Here is a 14,481-nt window from a genome sequence, read left to right as displayed (position 1 = left end):
CTTAGGGACAATGTTGTTCAGAAGTTTCTTTGGTTGCAGATATATTGATCAGGTAGTGGGGGCTGTGAAGTTGTGGACTTCGGTTGATATCAACAACATTACCACCGCCAAGCCAACTTTTTCAAACTTCGATAATAACATGTTCCCTGGAAAGTAATTACTCTGTGAATTAATCCTCATTAATGTTTTCAGAGATTTGTGGCCGCCTTTTTACATATTTTTTTGATTTATATGCGCAATGACATCTAACGTCCCAGCCGAAGTATGTAGTCGCTTTTAGCAACTTGTTAGCAACTGCCGTTTTCAAGACACAAAGATCTAAAAAATCACGAGTGGGTTATAACTGGTGTGTTTGACAGTATGTCATGGATTAAAACGTGAAAATGTTTAGAGGTTCTGTTAACCACAGACCTTTTTTCAGGCAATTTACCCAGAACCCATTCAAAAAACTCGTAGACTTTGCTGCTTGAATGCTAACTCTCTTCTTGGGTTTGCATACAAAAATACGTCATCCCTTCAGTAATCTATTTATGCCTGAATGCTGTATTTCGCAATGACAATTTCAGTGGCAGGTCATGGGAGGCTGTATTAAATAGCTCTGATGTTGCATTGTTTAATGACGAACAACACAACAGCACCTGGTCACGGTCCATTACACTATTTATTGAGCTTCATCAAATTGTTTGAAAAGAAAAACATAAGCTGACATTCTGTTCAGGGACGGGTGAGCGTTGCGTGTAATTGTGTTTAGGATGTGGCTTCAAAACATGAGTCTGCTGCTCTGAATAGTGTTTCAAGTGAAGTGCTTTATTCATTTTGACAGTAGATTCAGTGAAGCATAATTGGCCTTCTTTGAACAGCAAGTGGTTTATTTTGTAGAAACTCAAGGTAGAGCTTTTTGCTTGTGATTGACATCAAGGGTGTGTTTTTTTTTTTGTTGTCCTGGCATGGTGATATTTTATTTAATTGTTGTGGATTTCTTTTTGCCGGTTTATGTGACTCCTGGAAGACCTCGAGAATGTGCATCATCTTGGGGGCACCGTCCTCAAATTAAAGGCAGCGGTTAATTCATTTGTTGCGTGAGGAGATCTTATCAGGAGCAGTTTGCTGCACATTTACTAACAGCATTCTGACAACTCAATTCGCATGCATTGACTTGCTAAATTGGCTAAGATTAAGTGTTTTGATTAGAGTTTGGGAGTGGACAGAGAGGCAGGGGGATGAATATGCTTACTTCCCACTAAAGGAGCTTTTGCCAGTTATGTAAAACAACAGGAAGCTCAACGCTCTGGTTTGTCTAATTCACTGGTTATGAAGCAGATTTGAATAATACCTCTCTGTGGCATTCAAAACAGAATTGAATAGAAAAGAGCACTTTTCACTGTTTTGCAAATAACCTTGAATAGCATAATCCCTGCCTCTCAAACAAAAGATGCAGAGCGCTTAAACCAAGCAACGGTCTAATGGAAGCAATATTTAGGTATGAATTAGCTAATTTGGCCTAATTTGTGGCTGAATAGATAAATAAACATAAATGAAAGCCTCAGCATGCTTACAAAATGGAAAAAAAACTGATGGAGCATTGATAGGAATATGAATGTATTGAAAAGTCATAATGGCAGAAATCAACCAAAAATACACAAAAGTCATATTTTGAAGCCCCTCTAGTGCAAAATTCTCATTTATTAACAGATTTACATTTGCTAATACTTTTTCCCTCTACACGGTTGAAATCAATGTTTTATCATTTTTCTCAAGTGTGTGTAGGCGCCATTCAGAAATCAGCCAGAAGCCAAAGGCTCAGTTGGAAGCTCATGACCGTAGACTGAACTTCAGAATGTAAGATTTTTTGATTGCTGAACAGAGGCCGATTTGATTGTTCTTTTCCATTTCATGAGAAGACTATGAAGATTCTTAAACACATATGACATGAGCGCAGGGCTGTCATAATATAAGACATGAACTACAAAATTATTATGGCCAAAAATGATGACAATGAAAATATAATTGTCATATTATTGAATAAAAAATAGCCACATAATACAATCAGTCAAATTTATCTTTTATTTAAAAAAATGTTTTGAGCATGTTTACACAAGTGGAAAACAGTGGAAAACAGAAATATTATAAATTATGAAATTTTCAACTGTTTTTCAGTTAAGTAAATGCAATGTATTGCACATGCCAGGCCAGGGGATTGTGATGTCAGTTTGTAAAAAAAAAGTTTTAAACCAAAAACACTTTTAATACCCTTTGTCGTGTTTAAAGTTTGGTTTATGTAAGTAATATGTCTCCGTTGGCCGTAGTGTTTCAGTAAATCTGCTTTTAACGTTAGTAAGTATGTCACCTAGCATAAACACACAGACTGAACAGACTGAAAACGTAATACGCACGGTCCTGCAGGGTTTACATGGAGACAGTAACGCTGTCTTTTTCCAAAACTTATTGTTTTGAAACTGTTTTCAGTCTCTCAAAATGCCCAAAATGTTCAATCTCAAATTTATTTCAATCTCAAATTTATTTATAGAGCACTTATTAAAGACAAAATCAGGTTGACCTGTATGTGCTGTACAGTACAATTTGACAATATGTAAAACAACAAGAGACTAAAACAACATATAACAAAAACATCACATAACATAGATTAAAGTAAAAGGATGAGTTTTTAACTTTGATTTAAAAATATGAACTGTTTGTGCTGTTCTGATATGAATGGGAAGACTGCTCACAGTTTGGGTGCAGCAACCGCAAAAGCCCGAATTTTAATTTTGACTTTGGGACAGTTAGTAATCTTTGATTTGCAGATCTAAGACTACATCCCGGATGATGTTCACAGAACAGGTCGGCGACATAAGGGGGGCCAAGACCATTCAAGCATTTAAAAACTAGCAAAATCGCTTTAAAATCAATTCTGGAGTGAACAGGAAGCCAATGCAAGGACATTAAAACAGAGGTTATATGTTCACGTTTTTGACCAGTTCAAAGTCTTGCAGCTGCATTTTGGACCATTTGAAGCCTGGATAACAGAGAGTTGTTTAAACCAAGATACAGGGAACTACAAAAGTCCAGTCTGCAGGAAATAAAAGCAGGAATTGCAGTTTCGAAGTGTTTGAAGGAAAGAAAAGATTTCACTTTGTCCAGTACTCTTAATTGATAATAGCTAGACCTTATAACAGAATTTATTTGCCCATCAAATTTAAGTGCACTGTCAAATAAGACACCCAGGTTTATTACACATGATTTTGCTGATGAAGATTAAACACCCGAGGTTAGTTTAGCAATGTTTGGGATAGCAGGGGAGCCGGACACAATAATCTCTGTTTTGCTCTCAATTAGGTGTAACAAAATGTGTTGTTGTTGTGTGAATGAACGACCGAAACACATTAAATTTTCTGTTTTTAGTTCAAACGATCTTGTGTAACTGGCCTCTGAAAGTAAGAGTATAAGGAGGCGCAGAGTGAGTTTGTAACCTATATGGCTCTTAATGCAAAATGTTAAATGGAAGCATAACCACCAGCTACTACCAACCAAATACTGCTGCTGAATTACTGGTGTTGATTTTACATTATGCAGTATTTACATAAATGTGATGATCATGCATAATATCACAAACAATGACACCCATGCATGAGTTTCCAGGACACTTGGGCTAAATCTCTATAACAGTTGTCCAACTATCCTTTTCCGTGTTTTTGCAATACACAGCTTTTCTGAGTGGAACACAGCTTTCCAGTAGCTCAGCGATCAGAGCATGGCGCTAGTCAAGGTCATGGGTTCGATCCCAGGGATTACACATACGCAGAAACAAATGTGTAGCATAATGCAATGTTAGTCGCATTGTATAAAAGCATCGACCAAATATTTAAATACACAGCCGTTCAGTTGATTTTTCAAATCTAGAGAATATTGCTACATTTTATAGTTTTGCTACAAGTCTGTGCTTTGATTGTAACCCTTAAAAAGATTAATGGACTCTTTAGCTAAAACATTCACCCATAAACCTGCTACTGAGGAAAACAGACGCTCAGCACAGATTTATTTTTGAACACACATTGTAAATCTTTCTAAACACTCAGCCCAAAACTTTTAAAGACATAAAATTGACATTTCTGAATGACATACATAAATCATGACAGAATTTTCATTTCTGAGCGAATTTAAGATACCTTATTGACAATTTTGATGACGAATATATCCATAATGTATATGGTTGTATTTTTTCCCATAGAACTCATGAACACATTTGTCTGTGTGAAGCTCCTCTGTAAGGATCCACCGTAAATGCCCGGCAGCACATAAACAGTCCAGAGTTAAGTAAGTTGGGCAGCACCCTGTCTGTCTGATACTCCGGAGACAAACATAAACTCTCAAAGAAAGCCTTCTGTTTACCAGAGCCAAGCACGGCACTCTTCCAGAGCAGCTTTAAACCTCTTGCACAAACACTCAATTAATCAAGTCCATTTTAAATTCAACACATCCATCTCTAAAAGAGAGTCTGATATTAGTACAGATGTGAGGTAGCATCAGTGGATATTAAACAACACATATCAGCAGATTGTCCACGTCTTATAAAGATGCATCTTGGTACTCATGTCACCTTTCCAAACAAGAAAATTAATTATTCTTTTTTCGATTCCCGTGTGTATATTTGTTTGTCGTTCAACTCAGTTGAACTGTGTCTAAGGAAAACGAATTGTTGGAAATGCAAATATCAAAACAGCGTGTTGCAATATTTGGCTGCACATCTAAAAATGCGGTGCGAATAAAATCCAGTCTCAAAATGCAATCTGATTTTCTAATTACCTCTTTGCAAAATCACATTAGAGCGTATTAGACCTATAATACACACGGTTATCGTAATGAAAGAGCTCTACCGTGGGGTTGATTACTGCACGAGTGGCTGAATCGGTACAGGGTTTATTGTAGATATCGGAGAGTATTCGTTTAAACAAAACATCAGCGTGTGAACAACTGCCCCGTCAGGGTTTCGCTCTGAACTGTTGGCCAAGCACAGTGAAAGATAGACACTATTGATTGGTTAAAGGAATAATATGTGTCCTTAGATACACTCCAGGAAATAGGAATGGCAAAGTGCGAACCCTCCAGCGGTTCTTCTGTTGAATTAACAGGTTGATCAATGAGAGGGATGGTACATTCTATTCTGATGAGAACTTACCGCGAACAAGTGAGATGAAGAAAATGTGATCACTTACTGTATGTTTTTAAGTAGGATTGACTTACATAACAGAAAACACACAACGATGTGAATCTCTTCCAAAGATACAGTTTAGTATCCTTCCTAATGAATGTTTGAGACAGAGCACACACGCAAACACACACACACACATGTTGGGTTTCCATGTTTTACGGGGACATTCCATAGACGCAATGGTTCTTATACAGAACAAACTGTATATCATATTCCTTACCCCTAACCCACCCCCTTAACCTAACAATCACACGTTCTGCTCTTTGAGATTTTCAAGAAAGTTAATTCTGTATGATTTATAAGCTTGTTTCCTCATGGGAACCAAAAAGGGTCCCCACAAGGACACGGATTTTGGATTTCCCAGGTACACACACTCTCTATCTCTGTTTCCATCAAATGGCATGTAAAGTCTCGCTATGTGGCTTATTTTTATAGTTTTTTTGTCTCCAACCTTCCTCAAATCACATTTTATTCCTGTGGCATTCAGAGAAATGTGTTCTGTGTGTTACTAAATTGATTGTTAACCTCACATGGCAGAACTGTACAATGCTGCTGAGGGATTCAGTTTCCTTGAGAGACCGATCAAAGAATGAAATGAGATGTTGAAATCATGTTTAATACTGCTTTCAATTTATTTGTCAACTATAATGGAAGGCCATGTCAAACTAAAAATGAAAGGTTGAGCCTTTTGGAATACACTCCCCCGCAGTTCTTTGGGGGGTAAAATATAAATACATTAAATAAAATGACATTGAAGCACATGAAACACAACTAGCATTTCACACAATAAATCAATATAGAGCTCATTCATACTGTGCAATTTTTCAAATGAACTACATCATCCATGTATTCAATGCGTACAGAAAATAACATTTAGATTTACTAGGAATCGAACCCCCAACTTTAATGCTGCTTACACAAATATACCAGTATATACCAGTACACACAAATATACCAGTACACACATGAACACAAAATGAAAATATACTGTACATAATACACATAGCTTATTGATAAAATACTGTGGTGTTAGTATTTTTATGCAAATGGGCAATTCCATGCAGATATCAACATTAAACCGTGTGTCCACCGAGGCGTTTACGCCTGCGGCTGGCGTGTTTTTTCAATTGTTTTTAATGGTTACGCTGCGCATTTAAAAATAGCCACCAGTTGACTTTTTTTCCCGCTCAGCGCTGGAGCTATGCGTTTTTCCCATGATCAGCGCCAGCGTTCGACTGGGCGTCCAGAGTTGAAAAATGCACAACTTTAGGCAGAACGCTGCGCCGGAAGCTGGCGTTTTCAGCCGAGCTCCTGATGTTTTCGGCCGCGTAAATGATCTTAGATAAAAATCTAGTTTTGGCCAAAGGTTTTCATCATTTGTGTCAATATTTGGTGGTTTAAATACTCATGTGAAGTCTCTCTTAAAGCACTTTTTGTTTTTAATGCATTGTTTTCTTGAGTCAGGTACAGTATGTGAATTGTCACATCCAAAACTGTCCATATTCCTCATAAATGGACACATGACAATTTAAATATAGTCCCTTTTTTTGTTCTATAAAGAGCCATCCCTTCTCCATTTGTTGGGTATTATTGCTTCTGGACATACCCACAAACTATGTCGTCTCTCGAAAACATGCAACCTTTTTGTCATAATGTTTTCCCTACATTGCATGCTGTGTATATGTCAAATAAGTCATTCAAGCAATTCAATCATCATGGTGTTTAATAATCTTACATTGAGAGGCAAGGTACTCATCCTGCTTTTGGAAATATTGGAATAAAAGCTGATATACTTAAACAGGGTCTTTCTCTTGTACTTTCTCCTGTACATTTTCTATATGGACTTAGGGTCTGAAATAAAGCGTAAAAGAATGAATGAATAACAAAGACAGTGTGATTAGAAAACTATAAACAGATGATTTTGAGAATTTATTTTTCCAATTTTGACACATCCGGAGTGCTGGATATAATATAAATATACCTTGCATCTCAGAGAGAGATAGACAGATGTGTTTGTGTTCTTATGCATGCTTGGACTTGTGTTACAGGGAACACTGAAAAAGCATTGGAACATGAGTCTGGCAAAGCAGCTAGGGATTGACTGATTTAGTGGAGTTATTCATTACTTTGATCTTCTAATTTAACATCTTTCAAAAATATTAATCAGTTGCTTATTTAAGAATCACCTAAAAGCATTAGAAAGGTAACGACGCCTATGGGAAATGAACATTTTTAGCAGCTATTCTGCCAAAACCCAAAGAGCTGTATGTCAATTGGCGTTAACAGCGTGCTGCATCCCCTACTCAAGATTCTCTATTCAGAGAAATTGCAGACACACAGGTTAGCATTTGGCGCATCTTGACATAACGTTGACTGAGTGTTGCGTTTATGTACGTGTGTGAATCCTAACAAGACCGCGTCCCTGCACGCTTCACGCTTCTCCTGACAGGCACAATTTCCGTGGCTGAGGAAATATAAATCTCCTTCAGGTTGTTATGGGTAAATACTGTAAACTTCAAAAGATTATAGTCTAAGCCAGGGTTTACAAACCAAGGCTCCACACAAGCACATGGGGGGGGAATCTGTGGCGGGGTGTGGAAGTATTTGTGCATACTCGCACATACACACACCAGCTCCCAGTGATGGCAGACCAGGCAAGAAATGCTATAAAATACCTCTTCCTCTTAGTCAGATTATGCCTGTTTAGGAAACAAGATGCGTTGTTTACAGAGGTCACGGTTTTAGAGGGGGATTTACAGCATCCGTATTGTCCACTCACAGTGCTTTATAACGGTGAATAATAAATACAGGATTTATGTTGGGTGTGAGAATTCCCTAGTAAATCACAATAAGGCTGTGAACATGTGCACACTTGAGGGTGGAAGTTGTACACTTGAAAGATATTTTTGTCTTATTTTATGTTGTAAATGGTTCAAGTTGTGCTGAATTGTCATCACTGAGACCATGAAGGTCCTTGGAATATATTACGTACTTATTTAGCATTTGTTGTTGTGAAATTGTATTTCTATAGCAGCTTTATAGAATGTAACACCCACTTTTTTCAACCCTTGGCCACCATTGACTTCCAAAGTAGGAAAAATTGCTTTTTACATTTCTTTGTTCTGTTGAATGCAAAAGAAAATATTTTGAAGAATGTAGGAAAGCAAACACTTCTGGGGCACTTTTGACTACTATTGTTACTTTTCCTACTATAAAAGTCAATGATGGCCATGAACTGTTTGGTTACAAGCATTCTTCCAAATATCTTTCTCTGTGTTTATCAGAAAATAAGAAATTTACACAGATTTAGAAAAACTCGATGATGAGTAGCCTAAATGAAGACAGAATTTTTCTTTGTGGTTGAACTGTCCCTTTAAGCGATTATCATGAAAGCCTGTGCATATTTCTGAATGTTAATGACGATGTAAATGCAATCAGGAGAATTGCACGACAAGTACTTGTTGACATGCTGTAGAGATGGCAAAGGTTACACAAATTCTTAAATATTGAATGTAGTTTCAAAGATCTTACGCTTTGTTCTTCATGCCGACAGGTGTATAAGATAACCTTTAGTGGTATCATGTATTACACATGACTGTGGCTGAGGAATGATCCCACGGGGCTGGCTGAACCTTGGCGGTTAAGTGATACCACATCCAAATCATATATCAGCCCGGCAACCAGCTCTCTTGACCTGAAGGTCATTGTTTCATTAACTTCCTGCCACTCTGAATTTTCCCTCCACACCTTCCCACTAAATACAGTAGTCATGGGTTTAACAGTCCATCTACCTGCTCGCACACATACACACACTTACTTTATTGCTTACCTTATTGATTCTTAAGGTGGTAATATTCCAACTGATCTACTGCGATCATAAATCTAGTACGTATTTAAAAGCAGCCACATTCCTACTTGTGTTGATTGACAGCCCCCTGTCTCCGGTTTGCCCTCTTTGCTGTCAGATCTCAAGCAGGGGGAATTGGATGGACAGGAGACCATTTGAGTGTTTCATCCACGGGAGAGCAAAGCCTCGACTTGTGTGGCTAACACTGTAGGTGGGTAAACAGAGTCGGAGGTTTCCTTTCACAAGATTATCAGATGAAGAGCAGGAAGGATGACACACAACCGAGATCAGATAACAGACCTCCACTCGAGCGTCCTTTCTTCCCTCCTCTTTCTAAGAGGATCCGCATCTTTTGCAAAAACAGAAATAAAGGGTGGCAGCTACCCTTGATTGACCTGATAGAGAAAGAGAACAAGATAGTTACAGGTGATAGCTGTAACAAAAAGGGGATGTGTTTTATTTTGGTAGGGTTTTTTTTAGCAGGTGGATATATTACTGCAGGTAAAGTTGGGATGGAAATCAGCACTGATACAATATCATATCAATATCTGGATTGCATGATATCCATTTATTACACATTTTCAAACTATGATTTGTTTTAATTACTTATTTTTTTTCCTCTGCGGTAGACTTTGGTGCTTTATTATGTTCTGTCAGGTTCACTCACGTCAAGAATGATTGACTATTAGCCTACAGTTTAGATTGGCAGTATGGTTCTGTCCTGGGCAAAACTCCCTGCCCATCCATGCAGCCAGCATGAATAAGAGCCGGCGGTGCTGGGATAACCACCTTTAGAAAAAGTACAAAACAAACAGATTACATTAGTTATCAATGATATTTAAGTGTAACACATTATGCAAATTGATTGAGACTTAGAAAATGGAATATCTGAAAGTCGAAACCCGATTGTAAATGTGAAGTGGAGCTGGGGATGGAGGAGGGTAATTTGCTCCTGGGCAACGTGATAAGCTGCTGTTAGCTGAATGAAGTTAAAAAGGAAGCCGTGGTAGCGTCGTATTTCTATAGATAGATGGGGATCAGCTGACTGATGCTATACGCTTGATTTATGTTGGTTATTTTATAAACCCAAAGGGATATTTCACCCAAAATTACAATTTCTTAATTTACTCACCTTTATATCATTAAAGACCTGTATGACCTTTTTCTATATTATTTCCATATTTCAAAGAACGTTGAAAACCAAACAACATTGAACCCCTTTGACTTCCATTTTATGCATAAAAAACAATTAAGACATTTATTTTTTTGTGTTTCACAGAAGAAAGAGTCATACACAAGGTTAAAATTATAGAGTGTAGAGTGAAAAAAATGTTTTTTTTTAGTAAACTACGACTTTAACGCCACGGCACGTTTTATCTTCTCACAGACTTCTTTGATGTAGACTTCTTGGAAAGATTTTAATGTAAAAATGTAACAAAAAATATTGATTCATGCAATGAGAATATCAATACGGTATAGTGAACTAAAATACAGTAGTGCAGTATTTCGAATACACTTGGAAATATAGAATTTTCCCCCTATCCCTAGGGCAAAGCTGAAGCCCTATAAAGCATATTTAATTGTTTGAGGATTCAACTAGAAACACTTTCAAAGGTGAACAGAGTGACTGGATTCAGTTTGAAGACGCTGAGTAAAAGTGAGAGGCTCATTTTGAATGCAAATGGCATAGCCCAGGTCCTATTTCACACTGTTTCTGTCTTTGATCAGACATCTCATCTTCATTCTGCCTTTGAATATGATATGGGGACCCCCCCTCACTCGCTCACCCTTTCTTCCCCTATAAGTCTAGTTTTGTAATATATAATCGGTCTCTTATCTCATTGCACTATGCTGGTGTAAGGCTTTATCTAAATTCTCAGTGTAGATCTTGAGTATCGTGTGTAATGTGTAAAATATTAAGTGAAGGATTGAAGGAATTTTTCAGTTTTAAAGCACGGAAATTCTTAAAAGCCCCTTAAGGCATGTTATGCAGTTTTTGGTATAAGGCCAATAATAAATGTGGCCCTGATAGACTACATTGATACACAAAGATTAGCCAATCACACTAAAACACATTTATATAAAGATGTTTTAAAGGTACAGTAGGATTCATAGTGGAAAAGACAACAGGCACTGGCCATTTAAAACTAAATGATAAATACTGATACAAATAGACTCGTTCCCCTTTAATATCTGAGTGCTGCAGACCGCAGGTATTGCTGTGTCCACGTTCCAAAAAAAGAATAAATGTGTCATTATAGTGATGGGGTCCTTCAACAGCTGAATACAGGGGTACACAGTGACCCACATAAGGTCTCATTGGAGGGTTAAAATGACAGCATTTATTTGCCAGACGAACACACAAATCATCCAGTCTCCTCTGTAAGGGTAACTGTGATGTACCACAAAGACATCAGATATTAACATGACGCTGTGGTTCAGTTGCAACGAATGGGGAAAAGTGTGAGGAAGTCCCGCCTTCCAGTAAAAAGAGCCAAACCATGAATTGATTATCTGGGAAGGCTAATGATTCTTTGTGGGAGGAGCTCAGTGCAAAGTGTTGGTTGATGAGGTAATTGAATAACATGGAAAGATGGTGTTTTATTGCAAATTAAACTTACTAAACAACATGTATGGAAAACTACTCATCAGGTTTAGTTGTTGGTAAGAAATATAACTATATTATATTATTATTGTGACCTCTGCAATCAAATTAAAATACTCTGGTGGTCTTCCCCAATTCAAGTAAAGAAAACATGGTATTTTGTGACTAATACTGCTACCCGGACGCCCAGTGGGGAGACTTTCCTGAAAGCAAAACTTTGTGTACGATCAGCTCCTTTGTAAACAAAGAAGTTGTGACTCATAAACTGATGTGTGTTTATGTAGCTTATGTCTTCTTGTATTATATAGAAAGTCATCTTCAATGAGATTCAGGTCTTTAAATGTCATCGCTGTTGTCCACAGTGTGAATATCAATGTGGCATCACAGAGCGAAATGTCAGCCACGCGGAATATAAGCATTTCTTTTTGTAGAAATGTGAGAGTAATAAAGCTGTCCAACTATTATTTCTGTATTGTAGCTGAATGTCTTGATTTATGACCTTCAGGTGTGATAAAGAACAGAAAGCATGAGACACATTAGATTTTAGTTAACATTATTTTATTTTGATTAACTATTGGTAGTAATTTAATCATTAAAAAACATCATAAATAAAACAAGTCTACGAGTACCTTTGTGTTTTTAGTGTCAAAAAGTGATCCAAAGTTTGATGAATTCATCTTGGTAAGCAAGAAAAAATTGCTTTGGAGAAGCCTCATGATCTGAAGGCTTTCTGGAGAGCGCCGTAAGGTATTCAGAATCAGAACAAGATAGCAACATGGTTTGAAAAGGGACATAAGATATGAAATATACAATCGTTTGAAAACCAACATAACACCCTACAGTCTCCAGTCTGACAGCCTATTTTGCAAATAAGTAAAAAATATATACATTATTAAGCATTTATAACATGTGAGTTAAAAATGGCTCACTATTTGGCAGGCATTGCGTTAGAATCCCCCTTTTTATTTATGCAATTATAACTGCTTTATAATGCGAGTGTAAATGACTTATTAATCATTAATAAACACATTTATAAATGCTTTATGAAGGGAACCTTAATGTAAAGTGTCAACAAATTTTATTTTTATCAAATGGGGTGTATTTTGGAGTTCTGTATGAAAGTGTGATCATGCAAATTATAGGGCTGTCATGATATCAGATTTTCCCTATAGACGGTTATTGTGGCTGGTAACAGTGTTATCACTGTATATATCTGAATACCATTTTTAAGAAATATTTGATGCTAAATGTATCTTTATATAAGTTTATTTTGTCTTTTGTTTGGTCAATGAATGACATTCAAAACACAAATGTATGTAGGCAGAAAGAGAGTTTGATTGTGACTCACGTGGCTTGTTTTAATGGGATTGTCGCGTCGCGCTGCACCTCATCCAGTGTGAACAAAATGTAAAAGTGGAAAGGGTCCTAATGTGTTCTATTGTCTTTTGTTGCGTCGCTTCACATCGCGCCGCGTCCGGTGTGGACACAGTGCTAAGGCAGCATTTTAAATGGGTCCGCAACAGTCTTGTGTAGAATTAACACAATATTGATAACCGTGTTTTACGTCACGATTATTGACAATGGCAGTATATTGTGACACTACTATTGTGAATGCTACCAATCGCTATAAACAAACATTGGTCTGATCATTTATGTCATTTATGTTTATTTAAGTGAAGAGTTCATTTGCAAAAACAGATTACTCAATTTTTTTTAATTGTCAAAAATCATGTTTTCATTGTGCATTCTTAGTAATACAAATTAAACTTTTGTTTTGATAAAGTAATGATGATTTATAAACACAGCTAGAGCTAACGCAATAAAACACAATAAAAACATGAGAACACGATAGTAAAAAATATTTTGAAAAGGATAAAGAGTGATCTGTTTTTGCAAATGAACTCCTCAAGTTGGCTTATTTTACAGTAGCAGGCAATGTTGTAGGCAATCATTTTTGTGACAAATTAGATGAAAACCAATCACGGTTAGCCTAAAATACAATAAAAAGCTTGTCTTAACCTGGTTTTAAGGTTTAAACAATGATCACCAAGTGACCTTATTTCACCTACAGTATTTAAAAAAAGAAAAAAATCTTTCAGGTTCTGTTTTTGTTGTTATGAACAAAGATGAGAGACAGAGGATGAAAGATGGTGAAAAAAAGAAAGATTGCGAGACAGTGTAATTAAAGTTTATTGAATGTACGGTTCAATTTTAAAGAGCGCTGCCTTTCAAAGGTTAATACAACTTAACTGTTCCACTCGCTTCCTCTATCGTACGTTCTACGCTGCAATTCTGCATCATTTTTAAAGACATCTTTCATAGAGACCATTAAACAGTTCACATATCTTATTGATCAGTCCAAGTTGACTTTACATTGAAGGGTTCGGTTCATGTACCACAGTGCAATATTTATGGTTATTAGTTAACTGAGTCATGTCAGTGTGAAATTGCTGTTTTCACATCTTAGTTTATTCGTTTTTATTTCAGATCCTGACTTTAAGGACATAGGAGTCCCCAAACCTCTTCCCTGTGGGTATTGTTTATTATTCTATAAGCATTTTCCATATGAATGCATCTAATGGCTTTCCGTTTCCTTAGCGGGGTTCTCATCTGTTTTTCTCTTCTGCAGTTTGTGAATTCGAGATGGGAGGACCAGAAGGCATCATTGAATCACAGCAGATCACCAAAGACGGCAAAGCCTTGCAGACAGAGGCAGTGGACTGCAAGTGGTACATTCGTGCCCCTCCTCGCTCCAAGGTCAGTCCCACCAGTCCGCCTAATAACACCACTGTTATTTCCCTGTTGTCGTTCTCTTAGCCA

At 37.1% G+C, this 14,481-nt stretch overlaps 1 protein-coding gene across 2 annotated transcripts in view; it reads left to right on the top strand.

The window, feature by feature from the left end:
* The window catches only part of neto1l (neuropilin (NRP) and tolloid (TLL)-like 1, like), a 62,488-nt gene that overhangs the window by 28,765 nt on the left and 19,242 nt on the right, over positions 1–14,481 (top strand). For both annotated transcript variants that reach the window (XM_056737758.1, XM_056737759.1), the window contains exons 5-6: positions 14,149–14,190; positions 14,291–14,418. In XM_056737758.1, coding sequence (XP_056593736.1) covers positions 14,149–14,190; positions 14,291–14,418 — 170 coding nt within the window. The remainder of the gene's footprint in view (positions 1–14,148; positions 14,191–14,290; positions 14,419–14,481) is intronic.

Source organism: Triplophysa dalaica, chromosome 23, assembly GCF_015846415.1.
Source record: "Triplophysa dalaica isolate WHDGS20190420 chromosome 23, ASM1584641v1, whole genome shotgun sequence".
Taxonomy (NCBI): Eukaryota; Metazoa; Chordata; class Actinopteri; order Cypriniformes; family Nemacheilidae; genus Triplophysa; species Triplophysa dalaica.
This window is presented reverse-complemented; position numbering and strand designations above follow the sequence as displayed.